The sequence below is a fragment of the Phacochoerus africanus genome, chromosome 7 (genome assembly GCF_016906955.1).
Source record: "Phacochoerus africanus isolate WHEZ1 chromosome 7, ROS_Pafr_v1, whole genome shotgun sequence".
NCBI lineage: Eukaryota > Metazoa > Chordata > Mammalia > Artiodactyla > Suidae > Phacochoerus > Phacochoerus africanus.
In genome coordinates this window covers 14,154,538-14,181,866 of record NC_062550.1, presented here as the reverse complement: position 1 = coordinate 14,181,866, position 27,329 = coordinate 14,154,538, and the positions used below count along the sequence as shown (strand labels likewise).

Sequence of the window (27,329 nt, the reverse complement as noted above, 5' to 3'; positions counted from 1 at the left end):
CTGCTTTCTTCCCGTTCCCACGCCCCACCTCTGTAAGTCCCCAGGGATTCTGCTTTCTCCTGCAGTGCCGAGGGCAAAGGCCCTGGGCGAAGAGATAGATCGGGCCTTCCTCCGCCAAGGCTGCTCTGCTGGGACCCTCAATGCCTCATTGTCCCTGGCCTCCCAGACCCCGTCCCCTCCCCGGGAGAGAAGGCGGTGGGCGGCGTGCCGGTCAGCAAGTCCGCGCCTGGTGCAAGCTGGCTGGAGTCTTCTCAGTCGTGAGCTTTTTACTTTGCAAAGTTGTGAGATTCTTATTCATTCGAAGAGTCAGCCGGTCCTGAATGCCTTCAGCAAAGATTTTGGCACTGTGCCAGACGCTGAGGGTAAAACTTGGAAAAACTGTCCTTAACCTGATCCTTAAGGAAGGTCCAGTCCAGTAGGAGACATGAGAAGTAAGTAATGACTACTGCTCTCCTGAATCTGTCACAATCCAGGAAGAGCAGTAAGAGCAAGAACACAGAGCCACTGGTTCAGGGCTGGCTCATCCCTTTACTCACTGAACATACATTTATTGAGAAACTGATGGCCCTGTTCTAGGAGCTGAGAATACAGTAAAGCAGAACAAAGTCACTGCCTACCTGGTCTTCTGTTCTAGAAAATAATACAATAAAATAAATTACATAATAGTATATTTTATCTGTATCTTCAGTGTAATAATTATATTACCAATACATAATTACTATATAATATACATTATAATTATAATATTAATATTATTATATTAATGTATGTATCTAATTATACAAAGCATATAATCTATAATAATATTATTACATATTATACATTATTACAATAATATTGCATTAATGCAGTATATTAATATATCTAATTTATCAGCCATCAATCAATCTTCTATCATCCATCTATCTATTTACCTATCTATAATTTCAGGCAGTGATAAATGCTTGAAGGAAAAAAAAAGCACAGTTGAGCCTCAAGTGCAGGGACAGTATAGTCTGGCAAGGTCTCTCTGAGGAGGTAGCATTTGATCAGAAATTTGGAAGGAAGTGAGAGGTGTAATCTGTAACGTGGTAACATCTGTAAGGTGTTTCAGGAAGGAGGAAGAGCAGGTGCAAGGACTGCCTACCAGGCGCCATTTACCTGCCTCATAGGAATCACTCTCGGAAGTAAGGACTACTTCCTCCCACTTTACAGATGGGGAAAACCAAAAGTGAGAAAGGTGGAGAGACTAATGCAGGCCTCCCAGCTTGAGAAGGGAGAGCTGGACCCATCCCAAGCAGTCTGCTCTGCCACACAGTGGGCTTTTGGCCATGAAGACCTGCAGCCTACCTGGGCAAGTCCTAGATGCTTTATGAGCACAGAGGAGGGGCACCAAATTCGATTTCGGGGAAGAAGGCAGAGAAGGGGACAGGAGTGCACCAGGCCAAGGGAGGTCTCTGCCTTCCTTCTTTGCCTCTTCTGGCCCCAAAGCTGCCCCTTACCTGTGTGCACATCCATTCAGTCGAGAGAGGGAGAGAGAGAGAGAGACAGAGAGACAGAGACAGAGAAGGGAAGCTCCTCCTCCAAATCCACAGGGCTCACTCTGCTCACTTTATTTAGGTTTCTACTCAAGTTGCCTCCTCAGAGAAGGCTTCCCTGAGTACCCACCTCAAGTACCAGTCGCTCTCCATCTCCTTTTCCTTCAACCTTTTCTCATGATCTGCCATTAGAACGCATATTTGTTTTCTTTTTTGTTGTCAGTTTTCTGTAGCTTAAATCTCAGTTCCACAAAAGCTATTGTCTATTTTTTTCACGGTTGTATCCCCTGGCACATCTTTAATAAATGAAAAAAACAAACAAACAAAAAAAAACGGAAAGTAGGAAACGCTCAGTAGGTATGTAGCCACTTAGGAGAACTGAAGGGAACACTTTTCCAAACAGACACAGGCACCAAGAAAGGAGAGCAGAAACTGAGCTCTTTGTGACTTGCTGGAGTGGGCCTGGCACTCTGAACTTGCTCAATAAATATGTGTCGAATGAATGAGTATCTGGAATTTGAAATTCCAAGTTCAGGAAGCTTGGAAGACTTTGAACAATTATGTGTGAAGTAAACATTATTTTATAATGTTCTTCGACGGGATGTTTTGAGAGTTCTCAGGATTGAGAGCTGATCCTGACACAAAAACTAATGTGTTAGGAGGGTTCGGACAAGTCAGCCTCCTCCCTGCTTCCTGGGCCACAGTTTGCCCATCTGTAAAAAGAGGACACACAGAAAACTCTAAGGGACTCTACTAACTCTGGACCTCTAAGATTTTGTAAAATAAATTCTCTTATGGGACAGGCCCACACAACTCCATCTTGCCCCAAACATCCTCCCTAGAAACTAAAAGCCTGGGGTGGCTATGGGGGTAGAGTTTTTAAGAGTCTTCAATGCCTTTCTGCAAGGTCCTATGTTACTTATGCTTTCTGGCTCCCTCTCTTCAACCTTCTCTGAGGTCTGACCTTCTAATGAGCAGAGACACATTATCAGCCGCTGTGGTTTGAACGGGTGCCTGTAATTTAGTGTTGCCTAATGTTGGACACTGAAAGCAGGGCTTGCGTAATTAGGCTGGGGCCTCATTAACGTCTGCTTCCTTGGGTGTTTTTCATTCTTGCTTTCTCCTGTCCTGTATTTCGAATCCCATCTGTCTGTATGGACACGGCTGCCTTTTTTTTTTTTTTTTTTTATTGCTCCATTGTGAAGCCAGGCTTGAATTTGGGCCCAGAATGGCCACAGCCATCCACAAAGCATGAATCTTAACATGCCCTGGAATGGCCCCTGCTCTGCTCTCTAAATAGAATTATGCAACTTTACTGAGAACCTGGATTGTCTGAGTTGCTCTTGAGCACCTCTAGCTGGCTGGCAGTCCACCCTCGGTTTGGGTGTTTGACAGAAACCAGAGCAAGGGGTGCTATCAACTTAATTACTATAATTATTCATGATTTAATCAACTCGTGTGCAATACTTTGCAATTTACAAAGCACTAGTAGAACGTGGCTGAGCAGAGAAGCGGACTGTTTTGTTTACTGGTGATTCCTGAGAGTTATTCTCTTTGGGGACCCTCCTGCCCCGACGCCATTCTTCTCTGTGCTGCTCTGAGCCCCAGGAAGCTGAATTCTGTAGACGGCATCAATCGGCTCTCTTGCTCACTGGGCCAAGTGAGGCCCCAGCAGGAGATGGAGGGCAGAGGTGGTGGTGCTTCTTCCTGCTTCAGTGCCATGACTTTGGAGGTAGCCAAGTTCCTCTAAAACTATTGCTTCAACTGCATATCCCTCCTGCCCAAGTCTAACCTAAACCTACCAGATTTAGTCTAGTAATTCTCCTTCCTCTCCTAATGATGATAACGGCTTCTTGCTGTTACTATTCGATGCCTCATGTTCTCTGAGCTCCACATATGCCTCTGTAAGTGATTCCTTCATTAGAATCTCTCTAAACTATTTGGGGGTGATTTTTGTTTTCTGCCTAACCCTTGTCTGATACAATTCTTAATATCTAGAATGGAGCCTGGAACATAGTAGGCCCTTAGTAAACATATGTGGAATGAAGGAACAAACTTTTCACATACAACATCTCATTTAATCCTTATAAAAACTATGTAGAATATAATACTATTATCTTTTACATATGAAAAAGCTGACATTCAGAGAGGTAGAATCTGAGGTCTGAGTGACAGATTTCTAAGAGAGAATAACACACACATCCTGCACCCCAAGTGGACCTGAGCCACACTCAGCACCAGGAGAAATTTCTATTTCCTCCTGCTTTCTGCACAGACTCAGAGTCCACTCATGCCAACTTGGGGTGGGCTCAACAGGACCAGATGCTGTGGTGTGGAGAGAGGTAATGTAAGGAAGAGAATAACATTCCAGGGTTTGAAGACACTGGAAATACACTTGGCATAGACTCAGAGGCCCGGGTTCAAATCCAAGTGTTGTCTTTTTCTTCTCCTCCCTACCTCAGCTTTAGTGAGGTATGATTAACAAATAAACGTTGTATACATTTAAGGCATACAACCTATTTTGTCATATATTTAAGGGGTACATGGTTTGATCTGGGTATATATTATGAAATGACAACCATGATCAAGTTAATTAACATGCTTATCACCTCACATAGTGAAACATTTTTTTTAATGTGCTAAAAACACTTGAGCAATACTCCTGGTAAATTTCTTTCTTTCTTTTTTTTTTTTTTTGTCTTTTTGCCTGTTCTTGGGCTGCTCACGCGGCATGTGGAGATTCCCAGGCTAGGGGTCAAATCAGAGCTGTAGCCGCCAGCCTACACCACAGCCACAGCAACGCTGGATCCTCAACCCACTGAGTGAGGCCAGGGATCAAACCCGCAACCTCATGGTTCCTGGTTGGATTCGTTAACCACTGAGCCATGACGGGAGCTCCCTCCTGGTAAATTTCAAGTATATGATATATTATTATCAAGATCTCCAGAACTTACTCATAACTCAAAGTGTGTACCCTTTGACCAACATCCCCCATTTCTCCCACTTGCCAGCAACTAATTACCACCATTCTACCCTTTGTTACCATAAGTACAACTTTTTTAGATTCTACATAAAAATGAGATCATGCAGTATTTGTCTTTCTGTGTCTGGCTTAATTCACCTAGCATAATGTTTTCCAGGTTAATCCATGTCATCACAAAAGGCAGGATTTCATACTTTCTAAAGGCTGAATAATATTCCTATATATGTGTCTGTATGTACATATATACACATGTCCATTAATCCACCAATGGACATACAGGTTGTTTCCACACCTTGGATACTATAAGTAGCACTGCAATAAACATGAGCACATAGATATCTCTTCAATATAGTGATTTTATGCCCTTTGGACATATCCCTAGAAGTGGGATTTCTGAGCCATATAACTCCAGTTTTAATTTTTTTGAGGAACTTCCATGTTGTTTTCCAGAATGACTGTACCAATTTACACTCCCATCAATGCACAAGGATTCTCTTTTCTCCGCCTCCTCATCCTCACTTGCTATCCTTTGACTTTTTGATAACAGCCATCCTACTAGGTATGAGATGATATTTCATTGTTGTTTTGATATGCATTTCCCTGATGATTAGTGATGCCGAGTATCTTTTCATATACCAGTTGGCCATTTGTATGTCTAATTTGGGGGGAAAAATGTCTATTCGGGTCCTTTGCCCATTTTAAAAATCAGGTTACTTGTTTTTTTGCTATTAAGTTGTTTGAGTTCTTTATATATCTTGGATATTAACCCCTTATCAGAGAGAAGGCTTGCAAATATTTCTTCCCATTCTGTATGTTGCCTTTTCATTTTGTTGACTGTTTTCTTTGCTGTGCAGAATTTTTTTAGTTTTAGATGAGTTTCCCTCCTATGATTTATTCTGCTTTCATACAACTGTGGTCTGAAAATATACCTGACATGATTTCAATCTTCCTAAATTTTTAAAGACTTGTTTTGTGCCTAACATATGATTTATGTTTCATATGCATTTGAGAATGTATATTCTGTTGCTCTCAAATGGAATGTTTTGTGTATGTCTGTTGGGTCCATTTGGTCTAAAGTGTGGTTCAAATCCAATGTTTTCTGTCTGAATGATTTTCTGTCTGAGTAATCTATCTGGTGTTGCAAGTGGGGTCCTGAAATTCTCTACTAATACTGTACTGGTGCCTACTTTTCCCTTTATATTTGTTAATATTTGCTTTATATGTTTAGGTGCTCTGATGTTGGGTGCATATATATTTACAATTGTTGTATCCTCTTGAACAGACCCCCTTTATCATTGTATAATGTCTCTTTTGTCTTTTATAACAGTTTTTTACTTAGAGTCTATTTTGTCTGAAATAAGCATAGCTACCTTGCTCTGTTTTGTTTTCTCTTTGCATGGAATATCTTTTTTTCCATTCCTTCACTTTTGGCCTATGTGTATCTTTAGAGCTAAAGTGAGCTAAAGTAGGTTATGCTCTTTTAAGCAGCATATTGTTGGATCTTTTTTTCTTTTAATTCATTCAGCCACTCTTTTTCCTTTTCATTGAAAATTTTAATCCATTTATATTTAAGGTAGTTATTTAAAGTACTGTTGCCATTCTGTTAATTGATTTCTGGCTGATTTGCCATTCCTTTGTTCCTTTCTTCCTCTCTTGCTGGGTTCCTTTGTCATTTGATGCTTTTCTGTAGTGGTGTGCTCTGCTTTGTGTAAGTACCAAAGTTTCTGCTTTATGGTCACCATGAGGCTTACATAAAACGCCTTATAGTTATAAGTATATTTTAAGCTCATAACAACTTAACCTCAATCATACAAAAACTACTCTTTTACTTGCTTCTTCCTAAATTTTATGTTTTTGATGCTACAATTTATACTTTTTATATTGTATATTCATTAACAAATCATTGTAGCAGTTGCTGTTTTCAATACTTTTGTATTTTAACCTTTTTACTAGAGTTAGAAGTGTTTTACACACCACTGTTGTAGTATTCTAAGCTAACCAAATACTTACCTTTATCAGTTAGTTTTATACTTCAAATTTTCATTTTACTAATTAGTGCCCTTTCCTTTAACTAAATTCCCACTGCCTAAAATTCAGATTCTTGGATCCCTTCAATATTTGGCTATTGAGTAATTATACTTTTGCATTCTACTCATAATAAGGAAATCACTGCCTCTTTAAGTAGCTCTAAATATGAAACAGTCTCCCCCTTGTTAAAGAGGCAGTCCAGTAAGTGGAGACACAAAGGCTCTGGGACCAACTGCCTAGGCTTGAATCCTAGTTTTGTTCCTTACTGGCTGAAGACCTTGATTCCTTTGCCCAACTTATTGGTGCTTCAGTCTCCTCATCTAGAAAGAGTGGATTATAATAGTACAAACTTTATAGGGTTGTTGAAAGGATGAAATGAGTCAATACATGTTAAGTGCTTGGAACAGTGCCTAGGCATGTAGGAAATGCTATAAAGTGTTTGTTAAATAAATAAAAATTCATGAATTCTGTATATGCAATTCAAGCTGGCTTCATCCAAAAGGCCTTTTTTTTTGGCTCCAGTTTGGAGATGAGTCTGGATCCAAGGCCTTGAATAATATCATCAGGTCATTGATTCTCTTTCTCTATCTTGGCCTTGTTTTCCTCTGCCTTGGCTTCATTCTCAGCATATCCCCCTGTCAAGGAGAAAGAGCCATGGCCACAGCAGCTCCAGGAGTCCATCCTACCGGCTAAGCAGCCCCAGCAGAACACATGTGTCTCATACCCAAGAGTTCCAGCGAAAGTCTCACATGAATTCTCATTGGCCTGGCTTGGGTCCCAGTCTTTTTTTTTTTTTTTCCTTCCAGTGTGATATTCTGATTCTAGGGCTGGTTATTGCTGTCAGCTCTAGACACCACACAGATTGCAAGTTGGGTAGGTGCTGCCCCAATGGGAAAGCTAGGTGCTATTCCCCAAAGCAGGAGGAATAGGTGCTAGAGAAAAACAGCAGTGGTCTGCTCTATCATCCCTCCTGGTCATCTTCCCTGAAGGTGTTCCCCAAGAGCGAGACTTTGTAAGATCTAGGCCTTGCCCCTACTGCATACTTGGAAGTGCTTAAGGGTATTTTCAATGCAACACCTAAGTCTTTTCAGAAGAATATACTGCAAATCAAGAGCACTGCTCGATATTCCTGCTAGGACTTGGTATGGCGCCATATGCAGAGGAAGATTCTACTGACTCTTCACCACCAGGACAAAGTTTGAGTCAGGCTGGGGCTACCTGGTTTGTGTGAACATTCTTGCAGGTCTGGCACTTGGTAACCTGTGGCTTGCCAAAACAAGCGACCTGACTGATACTGTACGTACCATCCTGGGAATGGACAAAATAAATCTTAACGTCCCCATGGACCCTTGAACCCAGGGCTTTGGCTATATCAGCACTGTCCTCACAGCCCTGGCTACTCAAGGTAGGGTCTTCTATCAGTAGCATCAGTAGCATCTGGGAACCTCTGTGCTCAAATCAAGTTCTGCAGGACTGGCAGCATTGGCTTCATCTGGGAACTGTAGGAAACTCAGAATTTCAGGTCCTACCTGAAGACCTAATGGATGGGGATGAATTTCAACAAAATCTCCAGGGGATTTGTATGCACATTAAAATCTGAAAAGCACTACTGCACTCATTTTCTTGGGCTTTTCTGACAAGTACCACAAACTGGATGACTTAAAACAACAGACATTTATTCCCTCACAGTGCTAGAGGCTCAAAGTCTGAAATCAAGGTGTCAGCAGCATTGGTGTTTCTTCTGAGGGCTGATGGATAATCTGTTCTATGCCCATCTCCTAGCTTCTGGTGATGGATGGCAACCCTTGGCAGTCCTTGGCTTGTAATTTCTGCTTCCATCATCCCATGGCTTTTTCCCTGTGTCTGTGTCCACGTTTCCCACTTCTTATAAGGATACCAATCATTCGGGATTAAAGGCCCATCCTACTGAAGTATGACCTTATCTTATTACATTAGTAATGACCTTACTTCCAAATAAGATCACACTCTGGGGTAACTAGGCATACATCTTTTTTGGAGGCACACAACTCAACCCATTATAACTATCTTCAAAGCCTGCCATTCCTAAATGCTGGGAGACTAGCTAATTAAGAATAACTTGAAACAGCTTTATAAATCTATTTTTATAAGCATTTTAATAAATTCTGGAAGATGGCAGGTCAAGAATGAGGCTTGGGATGTCTAGGAATCCTTTATCCTAATGGGTTACTTCTTATCCCCTAGTAATGCTTTTTACCTAGAAGTCTGTTTTCCCTCTGATATCGGTACAACTGCACTGGCTAGCTTTCCTTTGCCCCGTAGTTACATGGTGTGTGCATGTATGTGTGTGTGTATATGTGTGTGTGTATATATATATATAACTTATTCATACTTTATTTAATATTTAATTTATACTCTTATTTAATATGTGTATTTTTATTTCCATCTTTTAACTTTTAAGCTTTCTATATTCTTATGTTTTAGATGACTCTCTTGACGGGAATACAGTTTTATTTTAAAGAAATATACTCTGAAAATATTGCTGCAGATGCTCTGTAAATTAGAGCCTTCAGTTCATTTACATTTAATATAATCACTGATATGTACTGGTGACATGTATTGGTGACACAAATATTTAGCACCTTGTAGGATACTTTGAGGAAGTTGTAGTTCTCACAAGTGACCATGAGAGGGCGACTCTACAGGACTCCCAGGCAAACAGCCGTGAAAGGACAAAGGGAACCAGGCATTTGCTTTATGGGTTCCACTACGGCTTCCAAAGGTGTATCTTCCCTATAATGTTCGGCATCCTCTGACCACGGGCAAAACAGGGATATGGGATTGGGGACAGGAGTGTGGTGAACTGGTGGACAAAAGAGTAGTCCAATGGCCACACCCATCCATGGGGTAAGTAAGGGTGGCTAAAGGCATTCAGTAGGTTCAGGGCAGAGACTATTTAGCAATTTGCACAGAACAATTTCAATATTTTAATAACCAGTACTGCTGTACACATCATTCAGAATATCAGTCTATTGATATATATGGATTTAAATCTATCATCTTTGTCATTTATAAATCCTGTTCTTTGTTGGTTTTTCTCTCTTATCTTCTTTTATTATTTCTATTTCTCTCTCCCATCATTTTAAAGTACTACATTCTGTTTCTATCTTTTTAGAAATTACCATAGAGATTAAATTTTTCTTTAATTTTCATGTTCAATTTTTCAAAATGTTATTAATCAATACATTGACCTTCCTCTCTTCCTCAGAATACTTTAATTCCATTTAGCCCCAGCCCTACTAACTGACTGTTGTGTATTTTAATCTTTCCTGAATTTTTAAATATATAAGATATTATTGTTGTTGCTGTTGTTTGAAAACAATGCTTATTACCATTTCTACCTTCTTTGCTTTTCATGTCTTCTCACTAATCTATGTTACTCTGGGATCCATTTTCTTTCTGCCTAAAGTCCATACTTTACAATTTCCCTTAGTGAGGGGCTTCTCTCACTAAGAGAGAAGTTTAAAAAACTGTGTTTTTATTTTGCCATCTTTCAGAAAACATATTTCCCTGAGGATGGCGATTATTTTCTTTCAGCACAATGAAGATATCTTTGCATCCCTGCTGCCTGGGAACCAATCCGTTATTCCAATCAAGTAATCATCTTGATTTTTCTTTTGGCTAACTTTTTATTTTTCATCATCTTTCTGCACTTATACTATCCTGTTTTGGTGGTAGAATTCTTTTTGTTGATCTTGCTTGACATTTGTTCAGCTTATGATTTTGGTGGTTTGGTATCTTCCTGAAATATTCTTAGCCATCATTTCTTATTATACTGCCTCTGCTCCATTCGCTTTTCCCTCTTTTTCTGCAATTCTGATTAAATGAATGTTAGACCTTCTCAGGAGATCTAACCATCCCTTTTGAATTTCCAATCTTTTTCTCTCTGTGCTTTATTTGGGATAATTTCTTTAGATCTACTTTTCACTTCATTAACATCTTTTCAATGGTGTTTAATATACCATTAATTACAACACTTCCAGTAATTTTGGCTATTATAGTCTTCATTTCTATAAGTTCTATTCAGTTTTAATAAAATTAGTTTTTTGTCATTAAATTTTTTTGGCTGTGCCTGCAACATACAGAAGTTCCTGGGCCAGGGATCAAACCCATGTCACAGTTGTAACCCAAGCCACAGAAGTGACAATGCCTGATCCATAACCTGCTGAGCCACCAGGGTCCTGGTTGTGCCATCTTTATAGTTTCCCATTCCCTGCAGATATTTTCCAACCTGATTTTCTTTTCAACTTAGTAGTAGGATTTTTTTTCTTTTAAAAATGCATGTGTCTTATAATTTTAATATCTGGTGTCTTTGAGGGTCTCTCTCTGAATATAGCTCCTGTCTCTTCTTACTCGTGGTGTCTGTGCATGGTTATTTTTGACTCTGTGCTAGCTATTTTACAAAAAAATATTTGAATTATTATTTTAAGCCTAGGATGAAAATGCTTTCCACTACATAGGATTTACTTTTACTTCTGGCATGTCTGAGATTATCATAAACTAAGTTTAATAATTGAGCTTTCCTGAAAGACTAAGCAAAGTGCAATTCAAGCTGCAGTGACTTGCAAGGGCTCATCTGCCTACAGTTTGCATTCACCTTGAGATGTAGTCCTTTGGGGCCTCAGCTTATTTGGGGTGTAGCCTACCACTACACCTTGAGTAATCCTGGGAATTGATTTCTTTCTCCCTTGCACCTGCTAGGCTGTCAAAACCAATGTTCAAATTTTCTATACTCTGCAAATACTCTAGAAAAATTTAGCTTTTGTACTCATTGATCTCTCTGTATTTCCATCTCCCCATTCTTCTTTTCCTCATAATTCCATACTGCATGTCAATTCTTTAAAGCCTTTAAAGATTATCATTATATGAAACCACCTTTATATTGTTTTCAGATAATCTAGAGTTGGTCTACCATTACTAGAAATAGGAAGTCACATAACGTCTTCCTTGACACACAGCAGGGACTCAGTAAATGATGGCTGAATTAGTTGAATTATCGTAATTTCCCATTCTCCTTGTTTTTGCTTGTCTGTTTGTACAAAGACTGTTTCCTATTCTTAGAACAAACAGAATACCCATATTTTACCATTTGACAGATCAAATGCCACCTTTTCTTGAAATTTCTTCCTGTTTTCTTCACTTTCCCAAATCTGAATCCTATTTCTTCCCCTAATCTAAACTCTCAAAAAACTTCTTCTGTATCTTTCTCTGGGTGCTTAACTAGATAGAAATATTTTAATATACATTTATCTCTCCTGTAGATTTATACTTTCTTGACATTTCTGGGCTTCTGAAGAATTCCCTCACTTCTCCTCCAGCTCAGCATATACTATAAACAGATTCTTTGAAAAATATTATATCCAGTACTTTTCAATATGATGTCCTGGGAGGGGATTCTCTGAACATTTATTCTGCCATATTGCTGGAAGCAGGATGCAGCCTATTCTAAAAAACTCTTACATTTGTATAGCATTTTAGAATAGAAGGGTGTTCTCATATACATGCTTTCTACTTCCATGGGCTATCATCATGCTGCAGATGAGAACCAGAGGGCAAGAGCTAAATAATATTCCCTAATAGAGCCACAAAGCCAGGAATGAAGCCCAAGTCTTTTCTTTCAAGCCCAGGGCATGGTTTCTTCCCTATATTATTTGCGCCATTAGTCATTCCTATGCAATAACACCTAAAACTCTCTGGAAGCAGACACTCTGTATGTGAAAGCACATGCAGTACAGGAGTTAGGTTGCAAGCAATAGACAGAGGCTGGCCATGTGAGGTATCCCATACACATCTCTCAAATGAAGGTTTTTTTGCATCACAGTCCTCCTTACCTCACAACCTTGGTCCCATTTCTCACGACCTGCATGTCCACCATACAGCCCCCGGTAACATAGGCGGCTAGGTTCAATTCTGAGAATTCAGCCTGAAAGAGAAAGTAAAACAATAAACATTCATCAAATATTAGTGACACCAACAACTTCTAACATTTATCAGGTACCTGAATATGCCAACTACACATTTAAACCTCACCTTAAATTTAGGAAATGAGGAATATTATTTATCTCCTTTTTTGAAAGATGAGGAAGCTGAGGTGTAGAGAGGCATGGTGACCTGTAGGGTTACATCACTACTAATTTCTACCTCCTTGAAGGTGGAAGAAGCAACTCTAGCTCCAAGAGTATCAAGGGCCAAATGCTACTCAATATATCATCTTCTCTGGATTTCTGCAGTTCATGCTCTGCACTGATACAGCATCAGAGTTATGGGGTCACTTATCACAGTTAACAGAACCCTTCTCAAATTATCTGCCCACTCTTTCCTTTTTTGGTCATGGCCCCTCCCCTTACTCCATCCACGTGGTAACAATGGAAGTCCCACATTTGAGCACTGAAATACTGTTCCTGGTCATGGTTGATGGGGTTGGCACTGACTCAGCATGGAGTAATAAAATGCCCTTCCATGAGAATTTGGAACTTCAGACTGATCCATGAGTTTCTTTCTAGGGGGCTGTATCCTTAATACACAAATCTGGGCACAGGTGGGGACCATGTTTTCTTCTGTCTGGATTGGGAAAGCACAGAAAATCGGGGACAGGTGGGGCAGTGGGGATGGAGAGAAACTTCTTGGTCACCAAGAGAGAGGCAGAGGCAAGAGATGGAGGGAGTACTCTTGATGTTTATGTGCCAACTATAATCCTGCACTTGGATTTTACAATTATATATCCTTCTAAGCTCATCTTTTGTTGGCTGATTTGTTTGTGCAAGCTTCAGTAAATTTCTGTTGCTCGTGACCAAAATCCTATGAACATCCCTTCCACCTGATTATAAGCTCCCTGGGAACAGCGATTTGCTAATAACCATCTACTTCCTAGGGCTGCCATGACACAGTACCACCACTAGGTGGCTTAAACACAGAAAATGTTTTCTCACAGTTCTGAAGGCTAGAGGTCCAAAATCAAGGTGTGGGTAGAGCTAGTTCTTTTCAAGGGCTGTGCGGGAAGGACCTGTTCCAGGCTCCTTTGCTTGGGGTGTAGATGGCCATCCTCTCCCTACATCTCAACACAATGTTTTCCCTCTGTAGCCAAGTTCCTCTTTAACCAGTCATACCGGATTAGGACTCACTCTGATGACCTCACTTTAACTTGATTACCATTTTAAAGATCCTATCTCCAAATGCCTAGGTCCACATAAGGTCCCATTCTGAGGTACTAGGGGTTAGGTCTTCAACATACAAATTTCAGGGAGATACAAGTCAATCTGTAACCCCATCCTAAAAAATACACAGTACTAAACTGCCTTCTACAAAGAAGCCAAAAGCTACTTCTTTGGATTTAATGAATAAAAATAATTTCTCACATACATGAAACACTCACTATGTGCCAGGTACTGCCCTAAGCATTTTATACGTATGAATTCACTTAATCCTCACACATGTCCAGATGAAAAATTGAGGCAGAGGGAGATCAAATAACCTGTACAATGTCACACAGTAGGTAGCAGAGCCAGGATTTAATGCCAGGCAGTCTGGCTCCAGCCTGTGCTTTCAACTGCTACACCTCACTGTCCCTACCATTTAGCTGAATAAGGCAAGGCCTTAAGTGGATTACAACTGGGAATTTTAGGGACCTAAAATAACATACTTAAAGAGAGAAACAAGTTTACATTGAAGGGAAATATCATTTGATGACAATTTAAATGTATCCCCTTGGAATTATTTACCAGGAATTATGACCAAAGACCTATGCATCTCCCCAGATGGCATTAAAGCACACCCAGAGTGCTTGCATCTCTTGCTCTAATTAATAACTTCATTTTGATGTGGCAAGGTAAAAAGCAAAGAGCCCTGTTAATGAGGCCAAGTTGGTAAATAGTGGTAATGACCTAGTTATTAAATCTAATGTCTTAAAAATTCAGTCCCATCATGTTGATACTTTACTGGCAACATTACAAAGAATTAGAAAGAAAAGTTGTTAATTGTGTAAATGGAGAAAAAGAAATTAGAAGAAAGTTGCAACACAGGATAGCTCAGTACTAAATATATGATAAAAGGGAGTGAATCAGAATTTTGGATGGGAGAACCTCCAGCTTATAAATGGCAAAGACCCAGGGGACTGTCTTGCTGCCCAAATGGAAAGAGAAATATCTGGGTAGAAGACAACCTCAAGCTAGGTATACAAGTCAGAAGTTCATCTTGTTTGGATCTGTGTGTCTACAGTTGTTTCCTAGTCCTGGTTTATGAGTTATTACAGGAGGTAGATGCCTGGGTAGGTGCCTATATATAGAACCAAGCCTCTGTTGGGTCAAGTACAGAAAGAAAGGGCACCCTTCTGTATTTAGCTTTCTGAAACCTTCAACAGCCATGGAAATGAACATACAAGTATCCAGCCATCTCTCCTTCAAGACAGCATGATAACCCTCCTGGTAGAGTCCTAAAGACCAGCCAATTTTGGAGACCTCTCATAGAAACTATAGTGAGTTGAACTGTACCCTCCTAAAGATATGTCCGAGTCCCAAACCTTGATACCTGTGAATGTGACCTTGTGTGCAAACAGGGTCTTTGCAAATATAATTAAGGCTCTCAGAAAAAATATACTAAGTGATAGTTTTCAGACACTGAACAACAGACATTGCAGGACTGTGACCACTGAACAAAGGAAACAAATGGAATTATCCCTGTGACTGCCCTAGCTGGCTGCCTAAAGGCCATTGCCAGGCATGGGAGAATGCCATCAGTGCCCAGCAGTCTCAGTGGGCTGAAGAGTCCAGAGGTCAGAATTTAGGGAGGCTGAAGTGGCTAGAATTTGTAGAGTAAAGATACAATTGCACAAAAAAAGACCTTCATGGGCAGATCTGTAGGTCTTTGGCTGAGCACTAATCTGAGCACGTATGAAAGGAAACTTTGCAGGGCCAGTGAAAGAACTATCAACAAACAGTAGACTCAACATTCTCCAGAACTCACACAGGGCTGGGGATAGTTCATGTTCTCACCAGCTAGAATGTAAAGACCTTGTAATATGAGTAGAGTTCTCAAAAATTTAGTAGTGGGGCTAATTAGACCTGGACTGCAGGATACCCTAGATCTAGGATGACCAGTGTGTCCTAGTTTACCTGGAGCTTTCTCAATTTTAAAACTGAAAGTCCCACTTCTCAGAAGCCCCCTCAGTTTCAGTTTTTAACTGAAAGTTCCATGTTCTGGGAAACCCCTTGTTCCCAGGCAGACTGGGATGATTAATCACTCAATCTAGACCTGTCCTAAGAAAAGCTTAAAAAGCATGCCCTGAAGGGATCTAATTTATTCCAAGTAATTTACAAGTAAAAACAAAGTACAACACTATTTAAAGGAATACAACAAAATCCAGCATGCAACATGTTAAATTCACAATGTAAAATTTATGGCATTTGATTGTAAATTACTAGGCATGAAAGAAAGCAGGAAAATATAAACCATATTGAGGAGAAATCAAGAAAAGATCCAGAAATGAGAGAGATGATGGGAAGAGCAGAAATAGAAGTTAAAACAACTATTATAAATATATCCCACATTCTCAACAATGTAGAGGACAGAGAGAAATGTAAAATTAAAAAATGGTAAAAGAAAACTTTTACACATTAAAAATTTAATATTTTAATATAAAATGTATTATATGGGATTAATATCAATTAAACAATATAGAAGAAAATACTAGTGAACATGAAGAGAAAGCAATACAAATTTATAGAAAATGAAGGCCAGGTTTAAAATACTGGGAAAAAAAGAACCTCAGTGAGCTATGGGACAATATGAGTTTAATATATGTGTAACTGAAGAAGGAGAAGAGGAAAGAGCATAAGGAAAATGATCTTTCCTTATGATCAAGATCATTATAAGAAAAATGGCCAAAAATCTTTGAAATTTGATGAAAACTATAAATCCACAGATCCAAGAAATTTAATGAGTCCCAAGGAAGAAACATAAAGAAAATCATACCAAGGCACATAATAATAAGTTTAATACAAACCAGTGATGAAGAGAAAAATTTCAAAGCTACCAGAAGGGGAAAATATACTTTATATAAAGAGGAACAAAGATAAGAATGTCAGCCAATGCCTTGTCAGAAAGCAGCAAATTAAGAGACAGTGGAACAGCTTCTTTTAAGTACTGAGAGAAAAAAAATGTCAACCTAGACTTTTATATTCAGTAACATATCTTCTAAAATAATCGGGGTACACTAAAGACTTTTTCAAGCAAATAAAAGTTGAGAGAATTTGTTTCGAGTCTAAGGAATGTTAAAGGAAGTTCTTCAGGCAGGAGGAAAATAATACCAGAGGGAAATTTATATTGACACAAAATGAAGAATTTTGCATATGGTAAAAATATGGGTAAATACAATTTTTTTATGTTTAAAATGTCTATAAAATAATCAACTTTTTTATATTTCTGAAAGCAAATTGATTCTATAGGAAATTATAATCATTTGGACAATGTATACTATCTTATTTTACTTCTAATCTCTCTGATGACTGTTTTCTTCAAATTCTTCTTAATTGAACTAGGATCAAGTTGTCGTAGGCGTTCATACATGTAGGCACCTCATTTTCACTTTACATTCTTCCACAAAAAATGCACTTGATGCAACTGACAAGGGCTTAATATCCAAAACATACAAACAACTCAACAGCAAAAAAGTAAACAACCCAAATAAAAAAATGGGCAGAAGACCTAATAAACATTCTCCAAAGAATACATATGCATGGCCAACAGGCATCAAAAAAATGCCCAACATCACTAGTTATGAGAGAAGTGCAAATCAAAAGCTACACTGAGGTACTACCTCACACCTATTAGAATGGGCATCATTAATAAGTCTACAGATAACAAATGCTGGAGAGGGTGTGGAGAAAAGGGAACAATCCTACACTGTTGGTTGGAATGTAAATTGGTACAACCACCATGGAAAACTGTGTGAAGATTCCTCAGTAAACTAAACATACAACTACCATATGATCCAGCAATCCCACTCCTGGGCATATATCCAGACAAAACTTTCATTCAGAAAGATACAAACACTGCAGCACTATTCACAATAGCCAAGACATGGAAACAACCTAAATGTTCATTGATAGATGAATGGATAAAGAAGATATGGTACATATACACAATGGAATACTACTCAGTCATAAAAAAGAACAAAATAAAGCCATTTGTGGGAGTGGCCCTAAAAAGGGGGGGGGGGGATACGAAAAAAAAATAAAGCCATTTGCAGCAACATGGATGCAACTTGAGAGTCTCACACTAAGTGAAGTAAATCAGAAAAAGACAAATACCATAAGATATCACTTATATGTGGAATATAAAATATGGCACAAATGAACCTATCTACAGAGCAGAAATAGACTCACAGACCTGGAGAAAAGACTTGTGGTTGCCAAGGGGGAGAGGGAGGGAGTGGGATGGACTGGGAGTTTGGGGTTAGTAGATGCAAACTACTATATTTAGAATGGATAAGCAATAAGGTCCTGCTGTATAGCACAGAGAACTATATCCAATCACTTGTGATAGAACATGATAGAAGATAATTTGAGAAAAAGAAATGTATATATGTATGTATATATATGACTGGGTCACTTTACTGTATAGCGGAAATTGACAGAACATTATAAATCAACCATACTTTAATAAAAAAAACTTAAGTGCATTTGAAAGTACTCTAGGAAGTATGTTCTTTTGCTTCAGTGTACTTCTCTGTATCTGAAGGTGAATAAGCAACTGTTTAAACAAAAGAATAGTATTGTTGGAGCTGTATTATGGGAGCTTATAACACATACAGAAGTAGGACATATAACAAGAACACGAAAACGGTAATGGTAATATACTGTTAAAAGGTTCTTACACTATTTGTGAAATGGTGTGAAATTATTTAAAGATAGATCTTGATAAATTAAAGACACATAGTGTAAACTTAGAAGAATGTCTCAAAAAAAGAGGCATAGTTAAATTAAGTTCACAAATTTTAAGTTTAAAGCTTGATGAATTTTCATTGATTTCTACTTGTATAATGCATTTCAAGATGACAACACAGAACATTTCCAGCTTCCCTGAATGTTCCCTCATCCTCATTATAGCTGATATCAACTTCCACACTGTGATGCTCCCACTTTAATGTCTTCTATTTCCATAGCTCAGTTGTGCATGTTCTTGAACTTCATATAAATGGCACCTCACAGTATGTACTCTTTGGTACGTGCCTTTTTTCACTCATCATTATATCTGTGAGAGCCATCCATGCAGTTGTGGTTAGAAGCAATCATTTTGTTTCTGTGTAGTGTTTCATTGGACTATTTCTAGTCATTGGCTATTAAGAAAAATGTTGTTATGCACATTCTTATGCATCTCTTTCGGTGGAGATAGACACTCATTTCTGGGTATATACCTAGGAGTGAAATTGCTGGGTCAAAGGACAGGTATATATCTAGCTTGAGAAAATACCACTGAAAAACTTCCCAAGGTGGTTTAGTAAGTTTAAACACCTATTAACAATATGAGAATTATAGTTGCTCAATGTCCTTTTTTCTTTTCTTTTTTCTCCTTTTCTTTCTTTCTTTCTTTTTTTTTTTTGTCCTTTGTCCCCCTAGGGCTGCACCTGCAGCACATGAAGGTTCCCAGGCTAGGGGTCTAATCAGAGCTGTTGCTGCCAGCCTATGCCAGAACCACATCAACACCAGATCTGAGCCGCATCCGCGACCCACATCACAGCCCACAGCAATGCTAGATCCTCAACCCACTGAGTGAAGGCAGGGATTGAACCCACAACCTCATGTTCCCAGAGGGATTTGTTTCTGCCTTGCCAAGACAGGAACTCCTCCATGTCCTTTTCAATACTTTGTACTGCCAGTGTTATTCTGATAGGTGTTTAAGTGGTGGCACATTGTAGTTTTAATTTGCATTTCTCTAATAACTAGTGATGTTAAGGACCTTGTCAGGTGCTAATTAGAAATTTAGATAATCTCTTTGACGAAATGCTTGTTCAAATCTATTGTTCATATTTGTAATTTCTCGTTTGCACTTTTTAATTAATATGTATTCTTTTTTTTTTCGTCTTTTTGTCTTTTTGTTGTTGTTGTTGTTGTTGCTATTTCTTGGGCCACTCTTGCGGCATATGGAGGTTCCCAGGCTAGGGGTTGAATCGGAGCTGTAGCCACTGGCCTACGCCAGAGCCACAGCAACGCGGGATCCAAGCCGCGTCTGCAACCTACACCACAGCTCACGGCAATGCCGGATTGTTAACCCACTGAGCAAGGGCAGAGACCGAACCCGCAACCTCATGGTTCCTAGTCGGATTCGTTAACCACTGCGCCACGACGGGAACTCCTATAATTTTTATTTTTTAAAATATGTTTTGGTTTCTGATATTCAATTGTTGGCTTTATTTTTATCTGTTAATTTATTTTTGTTTATAGCCACACCCACAGCATATGGAAGTTCCTGGGCCAGGGACTGAATATGAGCTGCAGCTGCAACCTATGCCACTGTGGCAAAGCCAGATCCTCTAACCCACAGTGCTGGGTAATCGAACCCACTCCTCTGCAGTGACCCAAGCCACTGCAGTTAGATTCTTAACCCAGTGTGGCACAGTAGGAACTTGCTACTTTATTAATTTTTAAAATGAAGATTTCATAAATGAATCATATGTATGAATATAAAAAAATTAATGATTTTAAGTTAGTGTCTTACTGCATTTATCTTAAAATTTTTTTGCCTATCCTAAGGTCACGTGAAGCCTTATTGCTTCATGTTTCACATTTAGGTCTACAACCATGTAGATTTAATTTTTTGCATAAGATGTAAGATAAGTTGTTTTTGCATATGGTTATTCAAATAACTTGTTGCTATTTTTTTAAAAGACCATTCCTTCCTAATAGAATTGCATTGATGCCTTTGCCAAACACCAAGTCACTTCATATCTGGCAGTCTATTTACAAATTCTCTATTCTATTCTATTGTCTATTTGTTTATCCTTAAGTCTGTTTCAAGTTGTCTCAGTTACTACAGCCTGACAGTGTCCTCACATCAAGTAGTATAATATTCTAAGAGCAAAGCAGTCCAAATACTCCCCAGGGATAACAGGTCCGAAGACAAGGTAGGATGACCCCACCTCTTGTCCCCTCACCTGCTAATCAGATAAAAAGTCTTCCTACTCACCTCCTCCAAAATACACACAGACACTGGGCAACCAGAGCACCTCAAATGCTCTGCCCTGAACAAACTGATTGGATGTTTCCTTATGATGTAACATCGGGCAGAATATGCTCTACTACTCACTAATTGAGACCACAATCCACCCTTGCAGCCAGACCTCCCAGAGATCCTCAGGAAATCCCCATCTCTCTTAAATGTTAAAAAAAAGAAAAAGAAAAAAAAGAACTGAAGAGCTCAGCCCCCTCAGCCTCCCTGACAGTGAAAACAGTTCTCAACAGCTTGTTAGTGTGATGCCAGCTGGGAGGTTGATAAATGAAGAAGCCAGAACTTCTGTGACTTGGGTCTTTGCCTGTACTGAGGGATGGCGCCTGCACCATTCCACCTTTGCCACACTTACCTACAAATTTCTCTTTGCTTTCTAAGGGAACTTTTAAGTTTCAGCACAGTTTTAAACATCCCCTATTATTTTAACTTCTTCCTACCTTGTTGAAAGCTCAAGCCCGCTATCTCATCTGCATTACTTTTTACCTATTTGTTGCTAGCATGGGTATTTAAAGGAATTTCTTTGCTGTATGTTCACTGCAGCACTATTCACAATAGCCAAGACATGGAAACAACCTAAATATCCATTGACAGATGAATGGATTAAGAAGATGTGGTATATATACACAACGGAATAGTACTCAGCCATAAAAAGAACAAAATAATGCCATTTGCAGCAACATGGATGGAACTAGAGACTCTCATACTAAGTGAAGTAAGTCAGAAAGAGGAAGACAAATACCATATGATATCACTTATATCTGGAACCTAATATATGGCACAAATGAACCTTTCCACAGAAAAGAAACTCATGGACTTGGAGAAGAGACTTGTGGTCCAAGGGGGAGAGGGAAGGGGATGGAGTGGGATGGACTGGGAGTTTTGGGTTAATAGATGCAAACTACTGCCTTTGGAATGGATAAGAATGAGATCCTGCTGTATAGTACAGGGAACTATATCTAGTCACCTATGGTGGAGCATGATGGAGGATAATGTGAGAAAAAGGATGTATATATGTATGTGTGACTGGGTCACCTTGCTGTACAGTAGAAAGTTGGCGGACCACTGTAAACTAGCTATAATGGAAAAAATAAAAACCATTAAAAATCACAAAAATAAAAAAAATAAAAAATTTCCCTCATTTTTAACAGAAAAATGTCATCATCAATGGCTTTGGAAAATGAAGGCTATGATGGTCAAGATACTGATTTTAGGAGGGAAACTAGCCATATAATATGTTTGAAGGATATTATCTTTGGACAGTATTAAAGATGGGCACAATATCAGTGCTATATAGGGCCTTTGTAATTTGCTACCCTTGTTAAAACCAGATATGGGAAGTTTTCATGTATATGAAAGTTCTGAACTATCTTGAGTTTTCCTATTTGTTTATGAGTTTTATTAAATATGCACATGGAAGAATCAAAGAATTATGGCAAAGAAGTTGGTCTTGAAGTCTAGGGTCCAGGGATCTAAATCTTGGACTTAACACTGACCCAGTGTATGACCTTAGGCAACCCCCACATTCTCTTCCCATTTTAGTTTTCTTCATCTTCAAAATGAAAGTTATAATCAATTGGGTCAATTATATCCATGGTTCCTTTTATTTTCATTTCTCTTTCTTTTGCAACCATTGTCTCCCAATGATCACAGAAGGAAAAAACTATTATCACAGCGCACTTAGAAAAAGGAATGCCACACAATTATATTTTTATTAGAAAGCTGTCCACCACTTTATACCCAGCTCCTGCTACACGGGAGGTATTGAAAATATATAGATTGAAGTGTTATTTTTATATTTTATAGATGAATGGAAACACACATATGCTAAATAACTTGCCTTCTGAAACTCTGTCCATTGCCAGATCCACTAGACCATACAATGGGGAGGGTGCTTCCAGGCAGAGAGGAGGAGAAAGGCACAATCCAAGTTTCCATGGACAAAAGCACAGGTGAGGACACAGGATTCTCCGGTCAATGGAGTGGTAAGATGTCTTTTGCAGCTGGGGCATGGAGTATATGGAAGAACACAATAGGACAAAGCTAGAAAGGTAGGTGGGAGACCAATTCAGAAGGATTATGAATTCCCTGTGAATGAACGTGAATGCCATTCTATAGTGCATTAGTATTTTATTGCTGCCATATCAAGTTACCATAAATGTAACAACCTCAGAAAACACAAACATATAATCTCTCTGTTCTAAAGGTTAGAAGTCCCTATTAGTGGAGCTGGTTTCTCAATTCTGGGTTTCACAAAGCTAAAAATCAAGGTATCAGACATCTGGGCTCTTATTGGGTTGGGAAGCTCTGGGAAGAATCTGCTTCCAAGATTATCAGAGATCTTTGCAGTTGTAGGACTGAGGTCCCACTTCCTTGCCAATGTCAGCTGGGACCCTCTCCCAGCTCCTTACAGCTGTCTATGCTTCTTGCCACGTTGCACTCTACATCTTCAAACTAGTAATGGCAAGTCACATCCTTCTCATTCCTCCAAATTTTCTGACTTTCCTTCTGCAACATTTCTCTCTAGCCCAAGAAAGTGCTCAGTTTTGAAGGGCTTCTGTGGTTAGACTGGCCCACTGGGATAACCATTATTACAATATATAACAAGTCCATTATTATAATCACATCTTCAACTCCCTTTTGAGTGTCATTTTCACAGGTTCCAGGGATGAGGGTGTAGTCATCTTTGGGGGACCACTGGAAAACACTAAGGGCCACAGAATAGGGAAGTGATAGATATTTAAGCACAAATATTTATGTAACACTTTCTAAGTTCCAGGCTCTGTTATCAGTGCTAGATATAGATGGAATCATATCCATTAACAAAATCTCTTCTATAGCACCCTAAATAAGAAGGAAATATGAGTACCTGTCTATAATTAAACACATGTCCAGTTCTAAGAAATCACATGCACACACACCCACAAGTGCGCCTGAGCACATGTGTGGGTGTGCGCACGCGCGCACACACACACACAGGAAAAGTCCTGTAGGGACTTTTGCTGATTCTGACTGGAATTGGCACCTGGCAAGTGTGTGATGCCAAGCATATAACATTACTGAAAGCACAAGGTATTCATATTTAGTTACCAATAATTGCATCTGTGATGATAACGATATTGATGACAGGGTGGACAATGAGGATTGTAATCATCATTATTGTCATAAGTTGAAGGATGCTATTAGGCCACCAGATCAATGGGAAAGAAACTGAAATTGGGACTTGGAATTGGATGAGTGACTGGAATGTTGTGTGTGAGAACATGGAGGTAGCAGCTATCATCCTTGACCATGAAGCTTGACTGAAGGAGGATTTTGACACAAAGACATGTTGTCCAGAGTTCCTGGGAAAGACAACATGCTGGCAGACAGATTGTTCTGGAATCCAAGGGTGGCTGATGAGATAGTGGAAATTCCTGTTGGCTAGTGAAGAGCCATCTGGTGCAGACTGAACCCTACACTCTTAGAGTGTGACCCTTTCCATGGCATTAGACGCCCTTAGAACAGAGAGACAAGAGAACACAGATACTGAGCTGATGGCAGAGGTGGGCAGCCTCCAGTGCCTTTCCTAAGGCTAGGACAATGTCTCACCCTCTTCCCTATTCTCTAACCTTCCCCACTGCTCCTCACGAAGAGGAACTGTTAATCTAGTGGTCAGGACATCACAATGCCACATTACACAGTGGGCAGGGTCACTGCTGGGTGGAAAAGCCAGGCAATCATGTGTGATTCTGGCTTCTCTGAAGCTGAGTGCCTCCTGCTGTGTGGTCATCACATTAACTTACTCTCTCCTGCCTTACAGCTCCTCAGAGGAGGCAACCTCAGCACCCATCACTAGCTCTCAGCCACTCTCTCCCTCCGATTCCAAAGAGGCTCAGATGTCCTGCTCTCTCTTCTCATAATTGTGTTTGTTGTACCTTGGAACTATTTAGTAATACATACATAGTGGGTAACATCTAAAAATGAGATTTTAGCCTTAAAGGCAGGTAAGAAGCTGCACTGCTTTGGTATGGAGCTGATTCAGGGCAGCTTTATCAGACAGCCCTGCAAAGGCAAGGTGGAGGTGGGGGGTGTTGGCCAGCTAACACTTAGTGGTATTCCAAGTCTTAATTGCTCTTCCTCCTTGTGTTTTTGGCTACTGTAGGAACTGGTGGTGGTGACTGTCAAGGAAGGATTAGGGCATTCCTGAGTCCTCTAGCAAGTTTTCATCAAAATTCCACCTTAATCCCTAACAGATTGTTATGTTTACTCTTGGGAAGGAAACTGTGTCATTAACAAATTCCTTTTAAAAATCAGCATTCTGCCTGTACTGTGATCTTCTCCACTTCTTAAGTTCTTTCATAGCATCTCACAGAGTCTAAGAGTCTCCTTAAAGGGATAAACAACAGCAGCAATAATAATAAAAATAGTATTAAATACAGAAGACTAAGCTTTACTCGGGCTGTGAGGTCCTACATGATTTAGATTCTCTGATGTTGCCCCTAGTCACCCTGTGCTCCCCTGTTCCCACTCACTCTGTCATCTCCACACTGGCCTCCTTTCCACTGTCAAACACACTGAGCCTCCAATCCTTCCCCTCCCCCCCCACCAAGATTAAGCCTTGCTTCCCACAGCTGGCAGCACACCTCTGTTCCATGGCGCCCCCAGGGGCACCTCCCCACAAAGCACCTGCTGTGCGCCAAGCTTTGTTTTTTTTCCTTCCTTCCTTTCTTTCTGCCTGCCTGCCTGCCTTCCTTCCTTCCTTCCTGCCTTCTTCTTAATGGCCACACTAGTGGCATATGGAAGTTCCTGGGCCAAGGACTGAATCTGAGCTCTATTTTCATTCTTTTTTTTTTTTCCGGTCTATTTTGTTTTTTTAGGGCCACACCTGTGACATCTGGAAGTTTCCAGGCTAGGGGTCCAATTGGAGCTGTAGCTGTCAGCCACAGCCACAGCAATACCAAATCTAAGCCACATCTATGACCTACACCACAGCTCACGGAAATGCCAGATCCTTAACTCACTGGGCAAGGCCAGGGACTGAACCCGAGTCCTCAAGGATACTAGTCAGGTTTACTACCACTGAGCCATGACGGGAACTCCAGAGCTCTGTTTTCTTGCTTACACTTCCCCCACAGCACTTACCCTTCTCTGCCATAAATAATTACAATCATCCCAATTAAATATTTAATTGTCCATCTCTCTCACTAGAATAGAAGCCTCAGAGGGGCAGGGATTTTGTCTGTTTTGCTCAGGGCTCTATCCCAGCACCTAAACCAGCATCTGGCAAAACAGCACAAGTCCTCTGTGAATATCATCAAAAGAACAGATGCCCATTTTGCAGACATCAAAAGTGAGGCCAGAAGCAGAGTGACTTTGTTCAAAGTTATAGCCTGGGATCCAAACCCAGGCCAATACCCTACACACTGCACCAAGTGACTTACTTGGGGTGACTCATGTGCTAATTCTCAGAGCTGTCATTTTTACACCTTCCCGTGTCTTCTGCACGTCAGCATACAGTGTCTGCTGGGGAAGCCCACAGGCCCCTCCTTTACCATTCTGCTTCTTCTAACTGCCCCACTTGGGCAAGAACTTGGCAGGCAGCCCAAGGCCTGCTGTCGGCAAGAACTGCTTCCTGTCAGTTTCCTAGCACAGGCCGTGTTTTTAGCTCTGAGAGCCTGGTGGGCTCAGTGACTTCCTTGGCTGGCATCTCAGGGCTGAGCTCTTTTCTGCTGGTACAGACTCACCTTGCAGACAAAAGAGGCTTTGAAAGTTTGCAGACTCATTCAGTGGCCCCTTCCAGAGGAAGAAATCTTGCACAGAGCATCTTAGTGAAGGCCTGGGCCACTAGGTCAGTGAGTGCTGCCTGGAAGTACAGCCCACCCGCCATGCAAAGCACCCATTTACGCGGGCAGATGCAAAGGTACTTTCTGCGTATCAAAAAATCATAATACTCCTATGTGTGGTGTATGTTTGTGGGGAAGGCAGGGAAGGAAGAGACAAATACACAAAAACATATCAAAACATACAGAAAAATAAATGATAAGACCTAGATTCCTAAATGCTCAAGTAATGAAATGCCCAAAATTAGAGTTCACCATATTATTTTTTATAAAAATCAACAGAAGTGATTTGCAATTTAGAATTGTTTGGTGTATAATGGTTTTTAGAACTGGACCCCACGAATTTTAATCTGAGCTCTACCCCTTTCTCGTTATGTGACTTTAGGTTATGCCACAGTCTCTCATCTGTAAATGAGGCTAAGAATGGTCCCCTCCTAAGGCGGTTGTGAGCATTAGATGAATTAATCCATTTAAGAGCTCTTGGTGAGGTCCCTAAGGGAAAATGAGTGGGTAATCAATGTTAGTTCTCATGATTATGTTAATTTGATCATTATAATGACCTCTTGATAGGAGAGTAGGTATTAGCATCCTTGTTAGTGGATGAGGAAACTGAAAAGCAGAGAGAGCAAAGGGTTTGGCCAAGATCACAAAGCCTCTGAACAAGAGAGCGAGAACTTGAAAATCCACCAGTCCATTCATTTAACAACTTATTTTTGAACAACT

The 27,329-nt window shown here is 40.0% G+C and overlaps 1 protein-coding gene across 1 annotated transcript in view; it reads right to left on the bottom strand.

Moving 5' to 3' along the window:
- LOC125130732 (synapsin-3-like) overlaps positions 1-27,329 on the bottom strand; it is a 128,002-nt gene that overhangs the window by 59,487 nt on the left and 41,186 nt on the right. The window contains exon 3 of the mRNA XM_047786452.1: positions 12,399-12,490. Coding sequence (XP_047642408.1) covers positions 12,399-12,490 — 92 coding nt within the window. The remainder of the gene's footprint in view (positions 1-12,398; positions 12,491-27,329) is intronic.